Source organism: Hyperoodon ampullatus (assembly GCF_949752795.1).
Source record: "Hyperoodon ampullatus genome assembly, chromosome: 4".
Classification (NCBI taxonomy): Eukaryota; Metazoa; Chordata; class Mammalia; order Artiodactyla; family Ziphiidae; genus Hyperoodon; species Hyperoodon ampullatus.
Window position 1 is genome coordinate 27,039,548 of NC_136917.1, and position 18,510 is coordinate 27,058,057.

The 18,510-nt window shown below is 59.9% G+C and overlaps 1 protein-coding gene across 3 annotated transcripts in view; it reads right to left on the reverse strand.

Moving 5' to 3' along the window:
- The window catches only part of NFIC (nuclear factor I C), a gene marked incomplete at its 5' end in the record, with an annotated part of 61,218 nt that extends 45,657 nt beyond the window's left edge, over positions 1 to 15,561 (reverse strand). For all 3 annotated transcript variants that reach the window (XM_079703535.1, XM_079703533.1, XM_079703534.1), the window contains 2 exons: positions 5,679 to 6,210; positions 15,532 to 15,561. In XM_079703535.1, coding sequence (XP_079559661.1) covers positions 5,679 to 6,210; positions 15,532 to 15,561 — 562 coding nt within the window. The remainder of the gene's footprint in view (positions 1 to 5,678; positions 6,211 to 15,531) is intronic.
- Positions 15,562 to 18,510: the final 2,949 nt, after the last annotated feature.

Below are 18,510 nucleotides of genomic sequence, written 5' to 3' on the forward strand. Positions count from 1 at the left end.
GCCCAGAGCAGTGACGTCACCTGCCCAAGGTCACACAGCTCACGAGCAGCGGGATTTGAACCTGGGCCATCTGGCTACAGATTGTGCCCCTACCTCTTCCGGACACTGGGCTCCCACCTGCTGGGTGAGCGGCTCCCTCAGCACCACTAACCAGGAGCGCAGAGGCCTCCTGCTGCCGCTATAAATACATCGTCAGCTGGTGTCTGGACCTCACCCCCCAGGCAGCCACCTCCTCTGCACAGACAGACGGCTGGTCCACCTGGCTGCTCAGCCCCGGGGGAGTCCAGGCTGCCAAGAGCCCCTCACCCCTCCGCCACCCAGACACCTGGAGAGGCGGCTTCCAGTGGGGGGGGGGCCCATCCTGGGTCACAGGTGCCCCTCTGGTTCACTAGATGAACTGAGGTTCTTCCCCTTTGCCACCTGGGGCTGAGAAGAGGATCCGGGAAGGGACTGAGCGTTTATCCAGGGCCTCCTGTATGCTGCCCAGGGATCACTCCAATCATCAATGCAGTGGACATAGTTCTTATTTTCTCCACTTTCCAGATGGAAAAACTAAGGCGTAGAGAGGGGAATGCACCTCACACAGCCTGGAGCACGTGTGGACACAAACTGTATCCATTACACAAGCCAACAGGTGCCCTCACACGCCCTCCTGTCCACATCCGCCCTCTGTCTCCCCAGCACAGGGCCAGTGTTGGGATGAAGATTAACAGGGGTTGGAGGAGATGGCAGGACCCTCAGTCAGGGTCTGGCTTGTTTCTCTCTGTGGCCCCACAAGGCCCTACCTTCCTGGCCTTGGCTCTCCTCCAACCCAAGACCAGAAAGGGCAGGGCTCTGCCCTAAGTCACACAGCAAGCCAGGAGCAGAGCTGAGACTGATCCAGGCCCCCTTGCTCCAGGCCCTTTCTCCTGCCATCCGAGCCCAGGGTGTGCTTTATGGAGACCCCAGCCCCCAGGCTTGGGCACGGTAGGCACTTCGGAAATGTTCACTGATATTCATTCATTTGTTCACTGTGTATTCCGGGCCAGCTCTTTTCATGATCTGTACAACTAGGAAGGAGTGGGTTCCATCTGATAACCTCAAAAGCGGTTTTTAGGTTTTTTTTCTTTAACGGTTTCAAGGAGTCAGGATCTGTGGGTTCTAATTTCGCCCTACCTCTTAGGAGCTGTGTGACCTTTGGCGAGTGGCTGACCATCCCTGGGACTGTTTCCTTATCTGAAACAGGGGAGAAGGTAATAGTCCCTCGTTCCCAGAGTGGTGGAGAGAATGAAACCAGATGTAGGATGGGCTCAGCACCGGGCACACGATATGTGTTTGCTGTTACTATTATCTCTGTTGTTATTATTGTTTCCCAGGTCCATCCAGGAGGCGACGGGGACCCCTGCCCCCAGTTCCTCCTGACCCCTCCCTGGGCACCCTGGGCAGCTCCTCTAGCAGCTGCGAGCTTCCCAAGCCAGCCCCTGCTCACAGCGCCCTTCCGGGAGGCTGGCACCGAACAACGCGGGAACAGGAGGCGGGAACGGGAGGCCAGCCCACGGCAGCGTCAGCAGATGGGCACCATCTGGGCTGGCGGGGCTGGGGCGGGCTGGCAGCTGCTGGAGCGGGCGGGCCTGGCAGCCCCTCCCCCTCCCGCCCTGGCACAGTGCCCGCCCGCGCCTCAGGTTTCTCAGGCCGCCAGAGGGGGCGGGGAGGCCTGGCTGGGCTTCGGGGCTGGGCAGGCGGCTTCCCTCTCTGGGCCCTGCTTTCTCCAGACTCCTTCTCAAATGGGAGGCAGGAGAGAGAAGAGCCGGCTCACCCGCTCCCGGCCTCCCCATCGCCAGGCACGGGGCCTCACCTCCCCAACTGGCACCTGTGCTCGGGGCCATTCCAGCCCCAGGGCCTTTGCACTGACTGTGTCCCCCCACTGCCCCGCACACTCTCACTCAAATCCCTCTGCAGCTCCCTCACTTCTTTCAGGCCCTCCCTGGCCAGAGTGCCTGCCCCGCCATCCCTCTCCACACCCCTCCCTGTCATTAGGTTTTTAGTAATTTAACTGAGAATTGTCAGGTTGCCCATGCCCTGCTTGACTGCACACATCTCTCCCCCTAAAGTGCACGCATTGAGCGGGCAGCCCCAATGTCCCAAGGTGAAGCTCATGTCTCCCCCTCATCACGGCCCCCCAGCTGTCCCCTAGCCCACCCACAGGGCACACACAGAGTCCACCCCTGGAATCAGGCCCCTGTGTCCACAACGGTGCCAGGTGGATGCCTGGAGCAGCCAAATTCGGCCCCAGGCGGTGCCCTGGGCTCTGATCAGCCTGGCAGCCCCGGCGCTAAAGGGACCGCCTCACGGCTCGTCCCCACCCTTCTCTCCTCCAAAATAAACCCAAGGATGGAGGCCTGGGATTCCCCTTTGGGGTGCGGCTCCAGCAGTGCGCCTGACACCCTCTGGGAGAGATAAGGACGGAGGCCATGGGGGGAGCTGGACTCTGTCCCCTTGTCTTGGGACAGGGAAGGGCCGAGTGTATGATGCGTCTGTGGGTCTCTCTGTGTCTCCCCATGTCTCTGGGTCTCTCTGTCTCTCTCTCTCACTGTCATTCTGTTGGCTCCACGGCCCCGCTTCTGACGTTAGAGGTGGTACCTCCTTTCAGCCGAACGGCGGGTGCCTGTCCCACCATCCACTCTGTGACACCTGCCCCCAGAAGCCAACTGAGGCCCATTCCCTCACTCCCCATCAATCCCATGGCCTCCTAGCAGGGCTGATTTGAGTGGGCACCGCACTCTGGCCTTGGCCTGGATCCCCTGCAGCCCTGGGACCCACCAGGTGAGAGGAGGGAGGTGACCAGTTGTCTCTGAGGTCAGATGACTACCTGGCTGAGAAAAGAGACATAACTCTGGCCCAGATGAAGACGGGGGTCCTGCGGTGGAAGTTGGGGAGCTGAAGCTCAGCAGGGGGGTTCTGGGGGCCAGCCTTGGCCTGGGAATCCCAGATGAGGCCCTAGCTGGTAGGAGCCTAGAACACAGACCCAGCCCAGAGGTGGTCAAGCCACGTTGACTGGATACCCACATCCTACACTGTGATTCACTTCCATCCCCTTCTGCCACCGAGCGTAGAAGGCTAGCAGGGGTGTCAGCAACAGAACCTGCCCATGCCCAAACCCTAACTCTGCCCTTTCCTAGCTGTGTGACCTTGTGCCGGGCAGTTATCTTCTTTGGGTTTTGGTTTCCTCATCTGTAAAATGGGTACAATGATCCCTGCCTTGGAGGGTTGCCATAAGAATGGAAAAGAATTGCTAAGTCCTCAGAAAAAATGCCTGATGGAGAGAAAGTGGAGCTGGGAGTTGGGGTTTTGAAGCATAAGTAGGAGTCTTCCAGAAGGGAAAAGCATTCTAAGCAGAGGGAACAGCATGGGCAATGGCATGGAGGTGGGAAATCATAATCCTAATGAGGATGGTAACGTTGATAACAACGGTCCACAAAGCCCTAGCCCTGTGCCTGGCACCTGTGTTCATGACCGCATGGGGGTTATTTGTTGAATGCTTACCATGAGAACACAACATTCCTACCAGCCAGCTATTTTTGAGCGTCCCATTTTAAAAACAAAGAAAGCAGGCACAGAGAGATTAAGTGACTTGTTTAGGATCACCCAGCCGTTAGGCAGGCAGCTGAGCTGGGCGTGGGTTCCTGGCCCGGCCCTCATGCCCGACCCTCACTCCCAGCCAGCTGAAGCTGGGTCAGCTGGGGCCTGTCTGAGCAGCAGTGGTCCCCTGGGATGATGGAGCCTGCACGGGAGGGCGCAGCAGCCTTGACCTTCCCCGGCCCTCACGTGAGGATGCTGACCAGACCGGCCAGCAAATGCATGGCAGTCTGTATGCGAAGGTGTCTGGGGAGGCCCAGAGGCCTTGCCTGCCTGCTGAGCTGAGGGGGGAGGGGGCCGATGGGGGAGGGGAGGCGCCCGGAGATTGTGCTGACGCTGGCAGAAAACTCGCTTCAAAATTTTATCAGCTCAGCGTGGAGGAGGAGGATGGATATGGTGAGAGAGACCAGGACCTGCATGGTAATGGGCACTGCAGCCCCCAAGGCTGCCCCTGTCCACACCCCCAATCCCGCCCGCAGCAAACAGTGACATTGTCTACCCCTCTGCCTCTGGCCCCCTGCGTTTAGTGCTAATTGGTGGGGGCGGGGGAGGGGCAGATGGGGTCAAGGTCAAGGAATCAAGGTCAAGACTGGGAAACTCTGCCCCAGCTCTCCCTCCCACACACAATGGAGACCAGGAGACCTCATGGAATCCTCAGAGCATCGCTAAGAGTTGGCATGGTTGTTAACCCCACTGTACAGAGGAGGAAACTGAGGCACAGGACAGGGACTGAGGCAAAGTCACACAGCCAGCACACCACATGGCAGGGCTGCAGTCCAGCCCCGGAGTTCCCTCTCTTCTCACCACCCCTCCCCCAGTCTTCCTCCGTCATTTCTGGTTGTGATCACATGGGCTCCTGTGGGGTCTACGGGGGCTTAGGGCTGGGTTTGCAACCCGAGTGCACCCACCTGACACGCTCAGGCAGCCCCGGGTGTGTGCGGGTTTGCACCCACGTGTGTACCAGCCTGGGTGGGCACGGTGGGGCATGGGACATGTGCCTGTTAGGGTCTCCGGGCACACCTGATTCCATCCGCATGAAGACAGTCACAGCTGCCACCCGCCACGTGGCAGGCCAGAGTCCAACGCGCTACACACACACACACACACACACACACACACACACACACACACGATCTCGGCGAGTCTCCCCAGGCCCAATCCAGGGTCTCCCCAGGCCCAATCCAGGTAAGGATGCTGATACCCTCCATTTGACAGCTCCACTGGCCACACCACCAGGAACAGCGGGGCGACAGACCCTACTGCCCTCCCAGCCAGGGCCTGCCCTTGGCCACCAAGACCTGCTGACAGTCAGCCTCCACATCTCTGTCTAGGCGGCTGACCTCCTGGGATATTCCCACACTCATCACTGCCCAGTCGTTCTGCAGAGCTCAGCTCAGTGGAGCCCCCTCCTCCGGGAAGCTGCCGTGGATTTCCCCATTCTCGCAAACCCTGCAAGTCTCTATGTGGGCCATCTGACCACAGAGCCAGCAAACACCCAGCTCGAAGGGCCAGAGTGGGGGCCGCTGGAGACCAGAGAGACTGGTGACCTAGCCAAAGTCACACAGCGCCCCAGCTTCCCACTCTGCCGAAATATGGGACCTGTCAGGTCTCTGGGGGGAGTCCGAGAGTCGATCAACCAGCAGTCACCAAGTGAAACCCCAGCTCTCCTCCAACTTTCCCAGGAGGGATAAGATTGTCCCCCGCGCGTCCGTCACTGGCCTATCCTCACCCCTGTTGCCAACAGACCTCCTGGGACAGGGTCTCACCTCCTGAGACCTGCCACCCCCTGGGACCCCTGACACCCCCAAGGTCAGGGCCTGCCTCTACCTTCAGAGCCCCAGGACGCACCTGCCCCCGACCCCAGACTCTACCTGAAACGTACCTCTTCCCCTTGGCCCTTCACAGGGCTCAGATCCTCCCACTGCACCTGTCCCCGCCCTCGGACTTTAAGGCCCGCCTCCTGGCTCCTACCTTAGCGTGCGCCCACCTCCCCCCCTCGACAACCTTCCAACGCACCCCCTTTGGGCCTCCAGATCCGCGTGCACGCGCAAGCCCCGCCTCACCTCGCTCGCGCACGAAGTAGGCCAGGTAGAGGTCGAGCTCCTTGACTGCCACGCCGATGTGGTGCGGCTGCACGCAGAGCACCGGGTGGCCGCACTGCGCCGCCTTGACCAGGCGCTCGCCGTCGGTGCTCTCCAGCGGGATGCCCTTGAAGAGGATGACCATGACCAGGTCCAGCCGCCACACCTTGTCGGCCTGGCGCAGGCAGTCGATGCGGCGCATCTTGCCCTTCTGGTCGGGGTTGGAGAGCACGCAGCCCGGCGCCTTCTTGCCGGTGATGGCCAGCACGAAGTCCTCGCGGCACTCGGGCCGGATGTCCTTGCGCAGCTTGGCCAGCAGCCGCGACGCCCATTTCTGCTTGACCTCGGCCTTCTCGCCCAGCAGCTCGTCCTTCACCGCGCGCTCCTCGTCCTTCGACATCCGCTTCTCGTGCTTCTTGAAGTACTTGCGCTTCCGCGCCTGCAGGTTGAACCAGGTGTAGGCGAAGGCGCGGACGTGAGGCAACAGCGCCTCGATGAACGGGTGGAACTCATCCTGCGGGGCGGGAGAGACCAGAGGTCAGGAGGCGCTGGGGCCCGTGGACCCACTGCCCCGCCCGTAAGAATGAGGCCGCAGGGGCCCCAGGCAGACCCGCTAGAAAGAGGGTCAGGCAGAGGTGTGCAGGGGGCTGCTGCAGACTCCTCCACATCCTGGGGAAAAAAGTGGAGACCAGTGGGGGACCCAGCAGAGGTTCACTGGGTCGTTTGAGAACCCATTGCCCAGATGGGGAAACTGAGGCTTGGACCACGTGGGAGGCACAGGCGAAGGCAGCCATTCATGGAGGGCTGTCTTGAACCCCAAGGTACAGGCAGGACAAGCCAGGGGTCCCAGGTGGAGGCTGATGGGGACCCTTTGTACAGATGGGGAAAACTGAGGATGGTGGAATGCTGGTGGCACGGATCCATTCTCTGCCTTCTAGAACTGTGGTCAGCAAACTTTAAAAGTACCATAAAGAACCGGATAGTGAGTATTTTCGTGTCTATTTCAACTGCTCCACTCTGCACTGTAGTGCAAGACTGGCCACAGAGGAGATGTAAGGGATGGGCATGGCAGTGTTCCAATAAAACTTTATTTATAAAGACAGACGGTGGGCACTGGGCCCTGTGACTATAGTTTGCAAACCACTGAACTAGAGTGTGAGCTCAAATGTCCAGAGCAGGGCTGAGCACACGCTGGATGCTCACGATTCCAGGAGCAACCAGGCTCAGAGGGTCACTTGGGGCTTGTCTGTCAGACACTGCTCAGCAGAGGAAGCTGACACCAGACAAGGGTCCAAGGGCTGCCTCCACCGGCTCTTGGCAGTGATGAAAAAAATGAGGACAAGACATCATTCCTATAGCCCAGATGTACAGACAGGACTGGCTGAGGTCCACAGGCCAAGATGAGCCACCTGGATGTCAGGGGCTGATGGAAGGGGTGGAGGCGGTTCCTGCATAGAGGGGGTGGTTCCTGCATAGACCCATTACAGGGGTGGGGAAAGCTGAGGCCCAAGGAGGCAAGAGAGCAGAATGCACCAGAGAAAGGGGAACTCAGCCATGGAGGTTTAGAGCTGGAGAGAGAGGCCCCTGGGGGCCAGTTCACCCTACCCTGTCCCCCACAGACCTATTCCACAGATGGAAAATCCGAGGCCTGGGAGGCTCAGCAACCTGGCCAGAGCTGTGACTTGAACATCCCCCTCCCTCTGCCTGAGTGGTGCTGCTGGGTGGCCACAACACCCATTTTATGGATGAAGAAACAGACCCCAAGAGGGGACCAAATCATAAGGGGCCCCAATCATGACGGGCAGAGCTGAGACAGGAACCCACACCCATCTGACTTCCCCACGAAAACTACGGCAGCCGCCGTCAGGCCCCTCAGAGAATAACGTGGGGCCATGGGAGGCCCCCATCCCCTTCTACAGGGGTGGGAGGGGGCTGTCTCATTCTCGCCATTTTTCAGCAAGGGAAACTGAGTCTGTGTAACATCCAGGACCTGGTTTCTCAGCCTCTAGGGATGAGAAATTCAAGTAGAAAGGAAGACAGAGAAGAGAAACTTCGGTCCCCCCTCCCCGCTCTTGCCTGGGGGCTGTGCTGGGCTTCTTGAATGGGAGTGATGTCTTTTCCTAGCATGTGAATCTCATTATCCACCCAGCTCTCAAAAGCCTGCCTTATGCTATTATTATTATTATTATTGACATCGTTGTTGCTGTAAAGATTATTTCGGTTGCTTACAATCTCCCAGGGGCAGGAGAAGGCCCGAGGCTCCACTACGCCTTGTGTGATGGAGAAACTAAGCTCAGAGAGGGGCAGAGACCTGGCCAAGGTCCTGGAGGGTCTCAGAGTCGGCGTAAGAACAAGAACCCAGGACCCCATCGGCCCCTTTCTCAGAGCAGCCTACTCTCTGTGAGGCCGGGGTCTCTCGGGGAGACAGGGAAACCGCTGCTCTGGGCCACGAATTGGTTTTTCTAAATGGATGTGGCCAGACTTGCTCCCACCTCCAGGCCTGGATGCACACGGTACCGCCCACCCAGCGCCCCTCCCTGCCCTGAGCTCCATTTCCCCCGGGCCACCTCTGGCCATCGGGTGCTGGGGCTGGGGGATGACCTCACATCTCCCCTATTACTGAGGCTCTGAAAATAGCCACCTGCCCTCGCGGGGTGGGGCGGAACGGGGCTCCGTTTGTGCCAGCCCAGCTCCCCCATGCCAACGGCCCCCAACGTGTGAGTCACCGTAACAGCTGTGGTGGGGACCGGACCTCAGGGCCCTTCTCCGCCGCTCCCCCATCCCGTCCCCGCCCCAGCTGACCTGCTGAGGCAGAGGGAGGATAGAGGGGGCCAGTCCCCTGTCAGGTCCTATCCAACCTCAGAGGTGCTTTTTCTGTGTCACCATGTCACTTGACATGCCAGCCCCAGGGGTGGGGAGCGATTCGCCCAGGGTCACACAGCCGGTCAGCAGAGCTGGGACCAGAGCCCAGGTCGTCTGGCCAGAGAAGCTGGGGTGGGAAATCGATGGAGGCGCAGGACACTGTCCCCTGTGGAGGGGACGCCAGGGTGGCAGGAGGCCTGGGCAATGGCTGTGGCCGCCACCCGAGGCCTGGAGCTTATTGGGGCGGTAATAAGAGGTAGCTGGGAAGGGGCAGCTGGAGCGTCAGCCAGCAGGCCTTCTTGAACGGGGTGCCACCTCTTCCTAGCATATGAACCCCATCATCTGCCCGGCTCTCAAAAGCCTGCATTACACTATTATTATTATTGATGTTGTTGTTACAATTGTTTTGGGCCCAGACTCTTCCTCCCCTTGAACACCTTTGTCTCTGAGCCCCCTCCCCCTTTTCCGAGCTCCTCTCCTCTTCTGGCTCCTCCCCTCTCCAAGCCCCCGTGTCCCTGCCTTATCCCTACCCCCTCCTCCCCGGGCCCTCTCTGGGGAAAGATGCCAGGGAGGCGGGCAGGGGCGGGAGCCCACGTCACTGGTGACCCCAGCTGGTCCTGGAGGAAGACAAACAGCCTGTAACTGGGTCATGGACCTGCTGCCCTAGCCTCCCACATCCTCTTGGGGAGGTCAACCCAGGAGAGGCAGGCCTGTCACTCTCTTTGTCCCATAAGACCTGTGACAACCAACGCCTCTTCCCCAAGCACTTCCCAATGCCCTCACTGGCTGACAGGGCAAGGGAGACAGCCAAGGCAAGCTAGATGCCAAGAATCCTCCTGAACTCCTAGACATCCCTCAAGGCCCTCTCTCCAGTGTTCCTTCCTTCAGGCAGCCTTTCCTGCTCTCCTCAGGGTTCTCCCAGACCCAGCCTGGACCACACAACTTGGGGTCTCTGAGTCCAGCTCAGTTGCTCTCCCCCAGTCCTGAGGCCCAGGGCTGAGGCACTCGCTGCCAGGCAGACTTGTTGAGGGAATGAGCTTGGGTGACAACAGCCTCCATTTTCACCTTCTGTATGATCCAGGAACAAATCACTGTTCCACCTTGGGCCTGTTTCTCATTCTGTACAAAGGGCAGAAAAGGACATTGCACCCTTTTGGGGGTTGGTGGGGGGGCTTTATCCATTGCCCTGGTAATCAGAGCTGCAAGGGGAGGGGAGGCAGCAAGACCAGGCCTTTCGCAGAAACCCCACTTGGCCAAGGCAAGTTAGATGCCAAGAATCCTCCTGAACTCCTACACATCCCTCAAAACCCTGTCTTCACTGTTCTTTCCTTCAGGCAGCCTTGCCTGCTCTCCCTGCTGGGACTTCCTGGCCAAAGAGGACAGCAGCAGCTGGGAGGTCCAAGCCCCTGCTGGGCACTATGGACTGGTCAACTGCACACTGGATTGTGCCCCACTCTGGGCCTCCCTGTAGCCCTCCCATCCTGACAGTCCAGGGCAGCAAACCAGGACGTGAAACTCCAATTCCCAAACCAAAAGTTTTCCACGAAGGATTCTCTCTCCTTCATTCACTCAGTGATTCAACAAACATTACTGAGAATCTCTTATCCATCCCTAAGCTTTTATCCCAAACCCCTAGGCACTCTTCAAAGTCCTGGTTCCAATGTCCCCTCCTCCAAGTTAAGTGTCAAACAGCAGAGCTCATATTCGAACGCAGGCCCATCTGGTGCCAGAGTAAGTGTTCCTAACCTAGAGTGGTTCCTCCCCTCAAGCTCAGAGCATCATAGCTTATGAACAGCTCTTATCCAATGAGGGAGAGATTCATTTGGTTGTTCAACAAACATTTACTAAGTATGTACTTTGTGTTAGCTCCATGCATGATGCTGGGGACCCAGCAGTGTCCTCGGCTCGGCCCTCACCCAGATCCTGACGTGGGCAGGGATGGATATTAAACAAACTAATAAACATGGAATAAAATGCCAGGTTGAACAAAATGCTCTGGAGAAATTTAAAGGAGTTTGAGGAGGGGGCCAGGGGTTGTTTTTTTTCAGCTGGGGGGTGTCAGCGAGGGTCTCTCATAGGAGAGGACACTTGAACAAAGACCTAAAAGATGACACTCCATGGTAGGAGCTTTGCAGGTGGAGAACACAGTACATGCAAAGGTCCTGAGGCAGGACCATGCCTGATGTTTGGGGAGAACAGCGAGGAGGCCGGTGAGGCTGGAGCAGAGTGAACAGTAGGGAAAGTGGAGGTGGTGAGGGCAGGAAGGTAAGGACCCCTGGGAAGACTTTGGGTAAACTAAGTCCAGGGAGTAGAAAGTCCCCACCAAAGTGAGGAGCGAGTCTGAGCCCTGGGTCTCCTGACTTCCCTCTCCGTGCCGTGGTGTCCTGGGTGGATGCTGGGGGCTGAGCCAGAAGGCCACGGTGTCGGGGAGACAGACAGGGAGCGAGGCGGAGCATGTACTGAACTGTCAACTCTACGAAATGGGAACAATTGTTGTGCCCACTGCCCAGAGGGAGAGACTGAGGCACTGAGCACTGAAGCCACCGGCCCAAAGTCACGCAGACAGGAAGGAGCCGAGCTGGGACTTGGACCTGGGTGCCTCCTGACTCCCTGGCCCCACTTGCCAGCTCCCTGAGTACAGGGTCTGGCCCCATCCTCAGGACTTCCCAGCAACGCCCGTTCTGCACCCCACCGGCTCTCTCTGAATCCCATGTGGCCCACTTCCCCGCTCAGCCCTGGGTCATGTGCCAAAGCGGCAGCACGGTCCTGACAGCCCCTCACCTACACTGTAGCCCCTCGAGGGCATGGTTTTGATCCGTTTCATCCACTGCTGCGTCCTCAGCATCCAGATCAGCAAAGGAGCAATCTCATCCTTTGCCCGTTACCTATGCACACACCCCGACAGACAAAGGATGCTGGTACCCACGTGGGTCTCGCCAAACTCAGGGAGACCCTGGACAGGGCTGGGCGGGCGGAGAGGAAAGACCAAGAGAAAAACCCTGGCTGGGGGGTCAGGGATTAAGGTTTGGGGGAGTCACCACTGTCCCTGTCACCCGGCCCAAGCTGAGCAGATAGCGACAGAAGGAAAGGAGGGCAAGTTGGAAAATGCCTATGGGATGTTTAATACAGTTATTACTGTAGAGACAACCACAATCACAGCCAAGCTTATTTGGCACCTACTGTATACCAGGCCCTGTGCTAAGGGTGAAACATCTGAAGAAGGGCTAGATCACCTGCCCAGAGACACATAGCCACCTGGGCGAGATCTGCATGCGGATCCAAGGCCGCCCTGGGTCTCTGCCCGGTGACCCGTCAGGGCACGTACGTGTGCATGTCTGCATGCTCACACGTGTGGGAGCGGGGGGGTGCAGGCACTACGTGCCGAGGGTCTACACACACCCAGGTGAGGAGGCAGTGCACGCGCGTGCGGGTCGCTGTGAACACGTGCTTTCGTGGGGCAGGAGGTCCCAGGACATTCGGCGTGTCCCATCCATTTGGTGTGAGGGAGGTAGGAGGTTCAGGCAAAGAAAGAGATATTGGAGAGAGAGAGAGAAAGAAGAGAGATATGGGAGGGAGAGAGGGAGGGAGGGAGGGAGACAGGGAGAGAGAAAGAGAGAGGGAGAGAGGGAGGGAGAGAACGCTGACTCGGCCAGAATCCCAGCGTCGTGATTTACAAGGCGCCCGACCCTGAAGCACAGAGGCACCTCCGCCGCAGAGAAAAGATGGGGGAGAGACACAGACACGGAGAGAGACAGAAAGAGGGAGAGAGATGTGGGGCGAGCTTGTGCATACAGGAGCCAATCAGAGGCCATCAGACCACGGGTGGGGGGGCCACAGGGAGCACCCACCTGCCCAGCCTGGCCAAACAGCCAGGTGGGCAGTGGCCCCGAATCCCCAGCCCCACCAGCCATGCTGTGCCACCCCAGGCAGGCCCTAGCCCTCTCTGTCTTGGCCCCTGTCCCAGCCCTGAGGTGCTGGGGGACCCTCAATCCCAGCAGAGCCTCCCAGAACCCACACCAGGCTGGCCCCTCGTGCCTTCCCCCCCAAACCCGCAACAGACACCTGGCCCATAGGAGGCGCTTAATGAAGATCTATTATATTAAATCAAGCCAAAGTCGGGGACCCTCTCACAGCCTCAGTCTCCCCACTGGAGAAATGGGGTAAAAAGAGTGCTGCTCAGCAAGGCAATGAGGTGAAGGAATGAAGGAAAGAATGAATGAATGAGGAAGGGGGCCCTGGCGGCCGCACTGCCGTGGCTGCAGCCCAGGCCCAGCTTGCGGCCCCGGGGAATCCTGGGCACTGCAGCCAAGAGGGATTTGGCCCCAAACCCGGAATAACTAACGTGGCGGTGGAGGCGGGCGGGAGGGAGGCCCAGAGCGGGGCAAGCGCAGGGAGGCCGGCCTTCCCGGCGGCAGGATTTATGGAAGTAACGGCTGCCCCACACAGTTCCTCTTCATAGTAAAAGTGAAAAGCACTTGAGTCACCACTGAAACAGGGACGGGGCTCCCAGAATCCTCCAGGGCCACCCGGGGCCGCAGCTGCCACCCCCTCGGTGGGCAGGACCCCGGGGGCACAGGGCGGGCTGGCATGGGAGCAGCCCACCCACCCCCCTTCACACACCCCGAGCCGGTCTCGGCTCAGGATCCGGGTCGGATCGGCTAAAAGGGAGCTATTTTAGGATGGGCTCAGGTTGTAAAATTAGTCAAGGGGGGAGATGGAGGCCCAGAGATGGAGAGACAGGGAGAGACAGAGATGTAGAGGAGCGAGACAAGGAGAGGGAGAGACGCAGACAGAGAGAAATGGGTAGGGCTCGATGAGGTAGCCAGGAGTGGGGGTCCTGCACGGGTAGTCTGGGTCCTTCCGGGTTCCCCAGCTGGAGACCGCAGACTAGGCTGGGCCTGCAAGCAGCTGTGAGGATTACACTGAGGGGGTCCTGGGAGGGGGACCTGGGTTCCCCTCCAGGGTGGGGGCACCCATAGGAGAAAAAGCAGAGGAGGGGGAGCCCCCTGCGCTTGGGCCACCCCATCCCCATCCTAGCCTGGGAGCTCCCTGGTCCTCTCTCTGCCTGTCTCTGTCTCCTGGTCGCCCTGTCCCTTGCACACAGCAACCTCAGGTATTTTTTATTGTCATGTTTCCACCAAGAGCCCGCCTGGCTGACCCTTGCCCTGCGCCCCAGGGAAAGCCAGGCCCGGGGAGCGGAACACCAGCTCTGGTTCTCACTGCCACCCACTCTGGGCAACGTGGACGGAGGCCTGTCTCCCGAGGAGTCCTGACGGGGGAATTCCAGGGCCCAGTGACAATAGGCTGCCGTCCAACCTCCTCGCCTGGAATAGCCTCCCCGGGCTCAGCCCCCTTGGGCAGCTCTGGGAGCGAGCGCGAGGAAAGGGTGGAGGAGGCGGGGGCACCCCGGGGCCACCCAGGCCACCCCGAGCCCAGAGACTGGGAGGCCCAAGGTCACCAGGCAACCCTGACTAGGACCCTCGTGGCTCTTGGGGGAGCTTCGGGCGACAAGAGGCAGAGGGGGGCCAGTGATGACTGCGTCGGGGGACCGCCAAAGTTGCTCTGGAGGGGAAGGAAGATCTGGGGAGGGGCAGGGACGTGCCCAAGGTCACCCGGGGATGATGGGTAGGACAGGCCCTGAGACCCCCTAAGCACCGGCCCTCACATTCCCCCATGGGGAGCCAGAAACTGTAGGAGCTGGAGGGGGCGGGTGAGAGGGAGCCTGCCATGAGTGAGGGGCACCCTAGGATCATGAATGGGCGACCCCCATTGGAGACTGGCATCCACGTGCTCTCTGTACAGTGGTCCTCAGGACACTCAGCCACCCGCTGGACTCCCACCTCCCTGTGCCCCACACTTCACAGCTTGGAGGCCACACTGCCCCTCTCCGGGACCTGCCTTAGCTCCGTGTCACTTCAGGGGAAACTGAGGCCGGGACCCCAATGGCCTAAGGACACACAAGGACCCGGGGTGGGGGCAGAGCTGGAGGGTGGAACCAGTAGACCTGGGAGGGTGCCCCCCCTCCCTGCCATGGAGCTGGGGGAGGGAAGGGGTCCCCCAGGGGCGACCCGGGATAGGGGCAGCCGCCCCCTTCCCACACATCCCCTGGGTCATTGCACAAGGGCCGAGCCCCGGGCAGTCTGGGAGCTCGGCCAGGGGTGAGAGGCAGCGGGCGGGGGCAGGGGCAGGTGCCGGGCTGGCGAGGGCGTCCGCAGCGCCGCAGTGCCCGGACCAGACCCCGGAACGCCAGGCCTCCCGGCTCCTCCCGGCGGCGGCGGCTCAATAACTCACAATCGATGCGGCGAAAATATGGGGATGGGGTTGAGGGACGGGGGGAGGGGGGTAGACGGAGACCGAGCTGGGACGTCGGGGGCCCCCCTCCCCCCACTCCTGGCGCCTCCAACTTTGCGGGCCCCCTCCCCCTCCGCGCACACGTGGGCCAATAATGGGGGGAAAGGCTGCCCAGGGCCTGGGTGGCGGCGCACAAGCTTGCGGGGGGCGGTCCGGGGGTCCTCGTCTCAAGAGTCCCCGGGCGTCCAGGGTCCAACCAGGACTCCCTCGATTCCTCCTAGGAGCAGGCCTGCGTCCAGGCCTGGGGCTCGCGCAGAGCCCCACCTTTGGCCTTCTCCTGGGCGCCCCCCGACCTTCCTGGCTGGGGTGGAGGAGCGCGTCCTGCGTCCGGGGAGGGCGAGGCTGTAGGGCGAGCCAGTAGGGCGAGCCAGGGGGAGAGGTCGCGGGGGGCGGGGCGGGAGTCCCCGGTGAGGGTCCCGGGTGGGGGGGAGGTGTCCCCGGCCCAGCCCAACCCCCCACCGGACCCCGGCCGGCGGCGGGGGCATCCCGGCCGCGGCGGCGGGAGGGACGCGCGCCTTTTTCGTCCCGCCTCCTCGGGCTTCCAAACTCCGGGGCCGGGCTGCGGGGGACGCGGGGCCGGGGCGCAGTGGGGCGCGGGCCGGGGGCCGGGCGGGGGGCGTACCTGGGTCAGGCAGAGCGGGGACGAATACATCCCGGGCGCGGCGGGAGGCGCAGGGCCGGCCGGAGCGGGCGCGCTGAACTTACTGAGTCATTTTTCCAAACCCCCCCCCCGCGGCCGCGGCCGGCGCGCTCCTCGCCGCCTCCTCCCTCGGTCTCCCTCCCTCCTCCCTCCCGCGCTCTCCCTCCCTCCTGCGCCCGACTCCCTCTCTCTCTCCCTCTCTCTGTCTCTCCTCCTTTCCTGTCCCCCCCCACCTCCTCCTCTGTCTCTGTCTCTCTCTGTGTCTCTGTCTCTCCTCCCTCTGGCAACCTCCTCTCTCCCTCCCCCAATTTCTCTCCCCTCCCACCCCGAACCTCCCACTTCTCAACATCCAACTTTCAAACAAACGAGGGAAAAAAGAGCGCGAGCGAGGAACGAAAGCCGCTCCCCCTCTCCATGCCTCCTGAACCCCCATCGTTGCTTATTATTACGAATTTCCAGCCGCCCTGGGCCAGGCCACCGGACGGAGACCCACGGGCCGCGCACACCCCGACCACAGCGGGTCCCCCTGGACCGCCAGCCCGAGTCGAGTGGGCAGGGGGTGGGCTGCTGCAGGACATTTGGGGTCCATAGGTGGACTCTGAAGACCCCCCCAACCCGCCCCGAGCGAGCCGGGAAGTTGGAGAAAGGAGCGGGGTGGGGGTGGGGGGGTTGGGAAAGAACGAAGAAGTGACGTGTGCAGAGGCCCGGCGCGAGCGCGCCTCTTTCCCCTTAAAGATGTACAACCCGGGGTGCTTGGCGGGAGAAGGGGTCCCACGGCATCCTCTCCCGCTGCTCCTCCCGAGAGCCAGACAGGGGCTGCAGTTCCCAGGCAGAAGAGCTTGGCTACAGCTGCCCTTCCGTGGCCAGAAGGGCCTCAACCAACAGGGGAGCCTCCAGAAATCTGCTGTCTCCTCCTCAGCCAGCATCAAAGGGGAACTGGGAGTTGGGGGTGCTTCGGCCTCCCCCATATGTCGCCCCCGTACCCCAGGAGGCAGTACCTCAGGCTGGCCAGATAAAACCTCGCAGCCTCTTCCCGGGTGTCTGGTAATTCCTACTGACCCCCGCAGTGTGCCCATTTCACGGATCCAGAAACTGAGGCATGCAGAGTGGCTTGGAGCCCGGCTACCTGGCCCCAGGGCCCACACTCTGCAAGCTTGGTTGTTCTCCCTCTGGAATAGATGGGCACAGACCTGCCGCTGACGAACTAGCCTCACCCCTCCCCCAGTTCACTCCGAGAATCCTCCCAGGCTCGCTCAGAGGCCTCGGCCACCTAGCAGACCAGGATGCTCCCCCATTGGTGTCCTCCCCTGTGAAGTGGACGAACAGTGCCCACCCCATGGGGTTGATCAGCATAAGAATACTGGCACTTAGCAGCGCCTTGACCTTCCGTCAAATATGCACAGAGACATTCTTAGAAAGCTTGGCCATTTTGCCCCGTGTGTTCCGAGTACAAATGATAACCTCTCGCCAACTTCGGGCAGCTGCCCCATGCCCAGGGGCATGGAAGACGCCAGCAACTCTGTTATTCTCCCGTGTTACAGGGGAGGAAACCGACGCCCCAGGAACGGATGCTACTGACCTGGGGCCCTGGGGCTGGACCAGAAGTGAGCAGGATTCATACAGGACACATATGCCCTCCGTCCCGCCGGCTCCCCCTGCACGTGGGTAACGGTCATTCAAATAGCACTTCACAAATGGTTTTTAAAAAAAACCCACTGTGCAGCCATGGGGGGCATTTAAACCCCAGAAAGAAAGGGAGAGGCACGTGTCTAGGAATCCAAATGCCGACGTAACATAAAGCAATATTTTATTATTTTAAAAAAACGCCATGAACACCTGGAGGGCAGAATCCCCAATTCACAGACATTTCCAAGTTCAAGTTGGCTTCGGAGCATTCTCCCAGGTGGCAGTGACCCCCAAACTGCCCCCACGCCTGCCCCACAGGCAGCCTTCTCAAGGCAGTTTAGGTTACTCTGGAAGGCACAGTCTGGAGACCACAGACTCTGTCTCTTTCTCTCTCTCTCTCTCTCTCTCTCTCTGGACCTCAGTTTCCACATCTGTAAAATGGCAACAATAGACGCATCTCGCATTTTGGAAGTCTGGGTGGATGGGAATCCTTAAGATAACGTGTGGGAAGACTGTGTTAATATATTAGTGGTGGCAGGTGCCAGTTCACAAACATCAGTGAAGAGTTACATATATATATACATATATACATATATATATATATATATATATATATATATATATATATATATATATAATCCAGTTCAGCAGGAGGGGTCCCTACAGTGTACACAGTAGGTCCAAAGCAGGCCAGTTGCAGTGCAGGGTTGCAGCCTGGGTCTATGTCTTCTCCATCCAAGAGCTAAAACTCCCTGTGCCTCAGCTTCCCGCTCTGTGAAATGGGATGATAATAGTTGCTACCCCTCTGGGCTGTTGTGGGTAAACCAGCCAGTGTTTGGACTGCACCTAGTGTTTTCTAAACAAAGCAATTGCTGGATTGGACCTGTGTGTATAACATCCCAGAAAGGGGCCGCATGATTTAGCTCCTGGCACTCCGGCGCACAGTTTAGCTCATTTTAGTTTAAAAATGCACTCTCCCCATCACTCACTCTTAGGCTCAGATACGGACTGTATCTGTGACTGTCCCAGATACGGACTCATGAGGGTGTTGACTGTCATCCTGTAACACTAATGCCAACAATTTGGAGCCAGCCACCGTGTCCATCTGTGGGGACCAGTTCAGCAGTGCCACCCGGGGGCACAGGCTGCAATACTATGGAGCTCCACAAAAGAACAAGGGACCCCCACATGGAGATGCCTCCAAGAAACGCGCAGGGGAAAGCATGCTGCAGCGCAGGGCTCCTCCCCCCTCAGCATTATGGACCATCCCTGGTGGGGCCGTCTTGGGCACTGTGGGGTGGAGCAGCATCCTTGGCCCCCACCCCCTGGATGCCA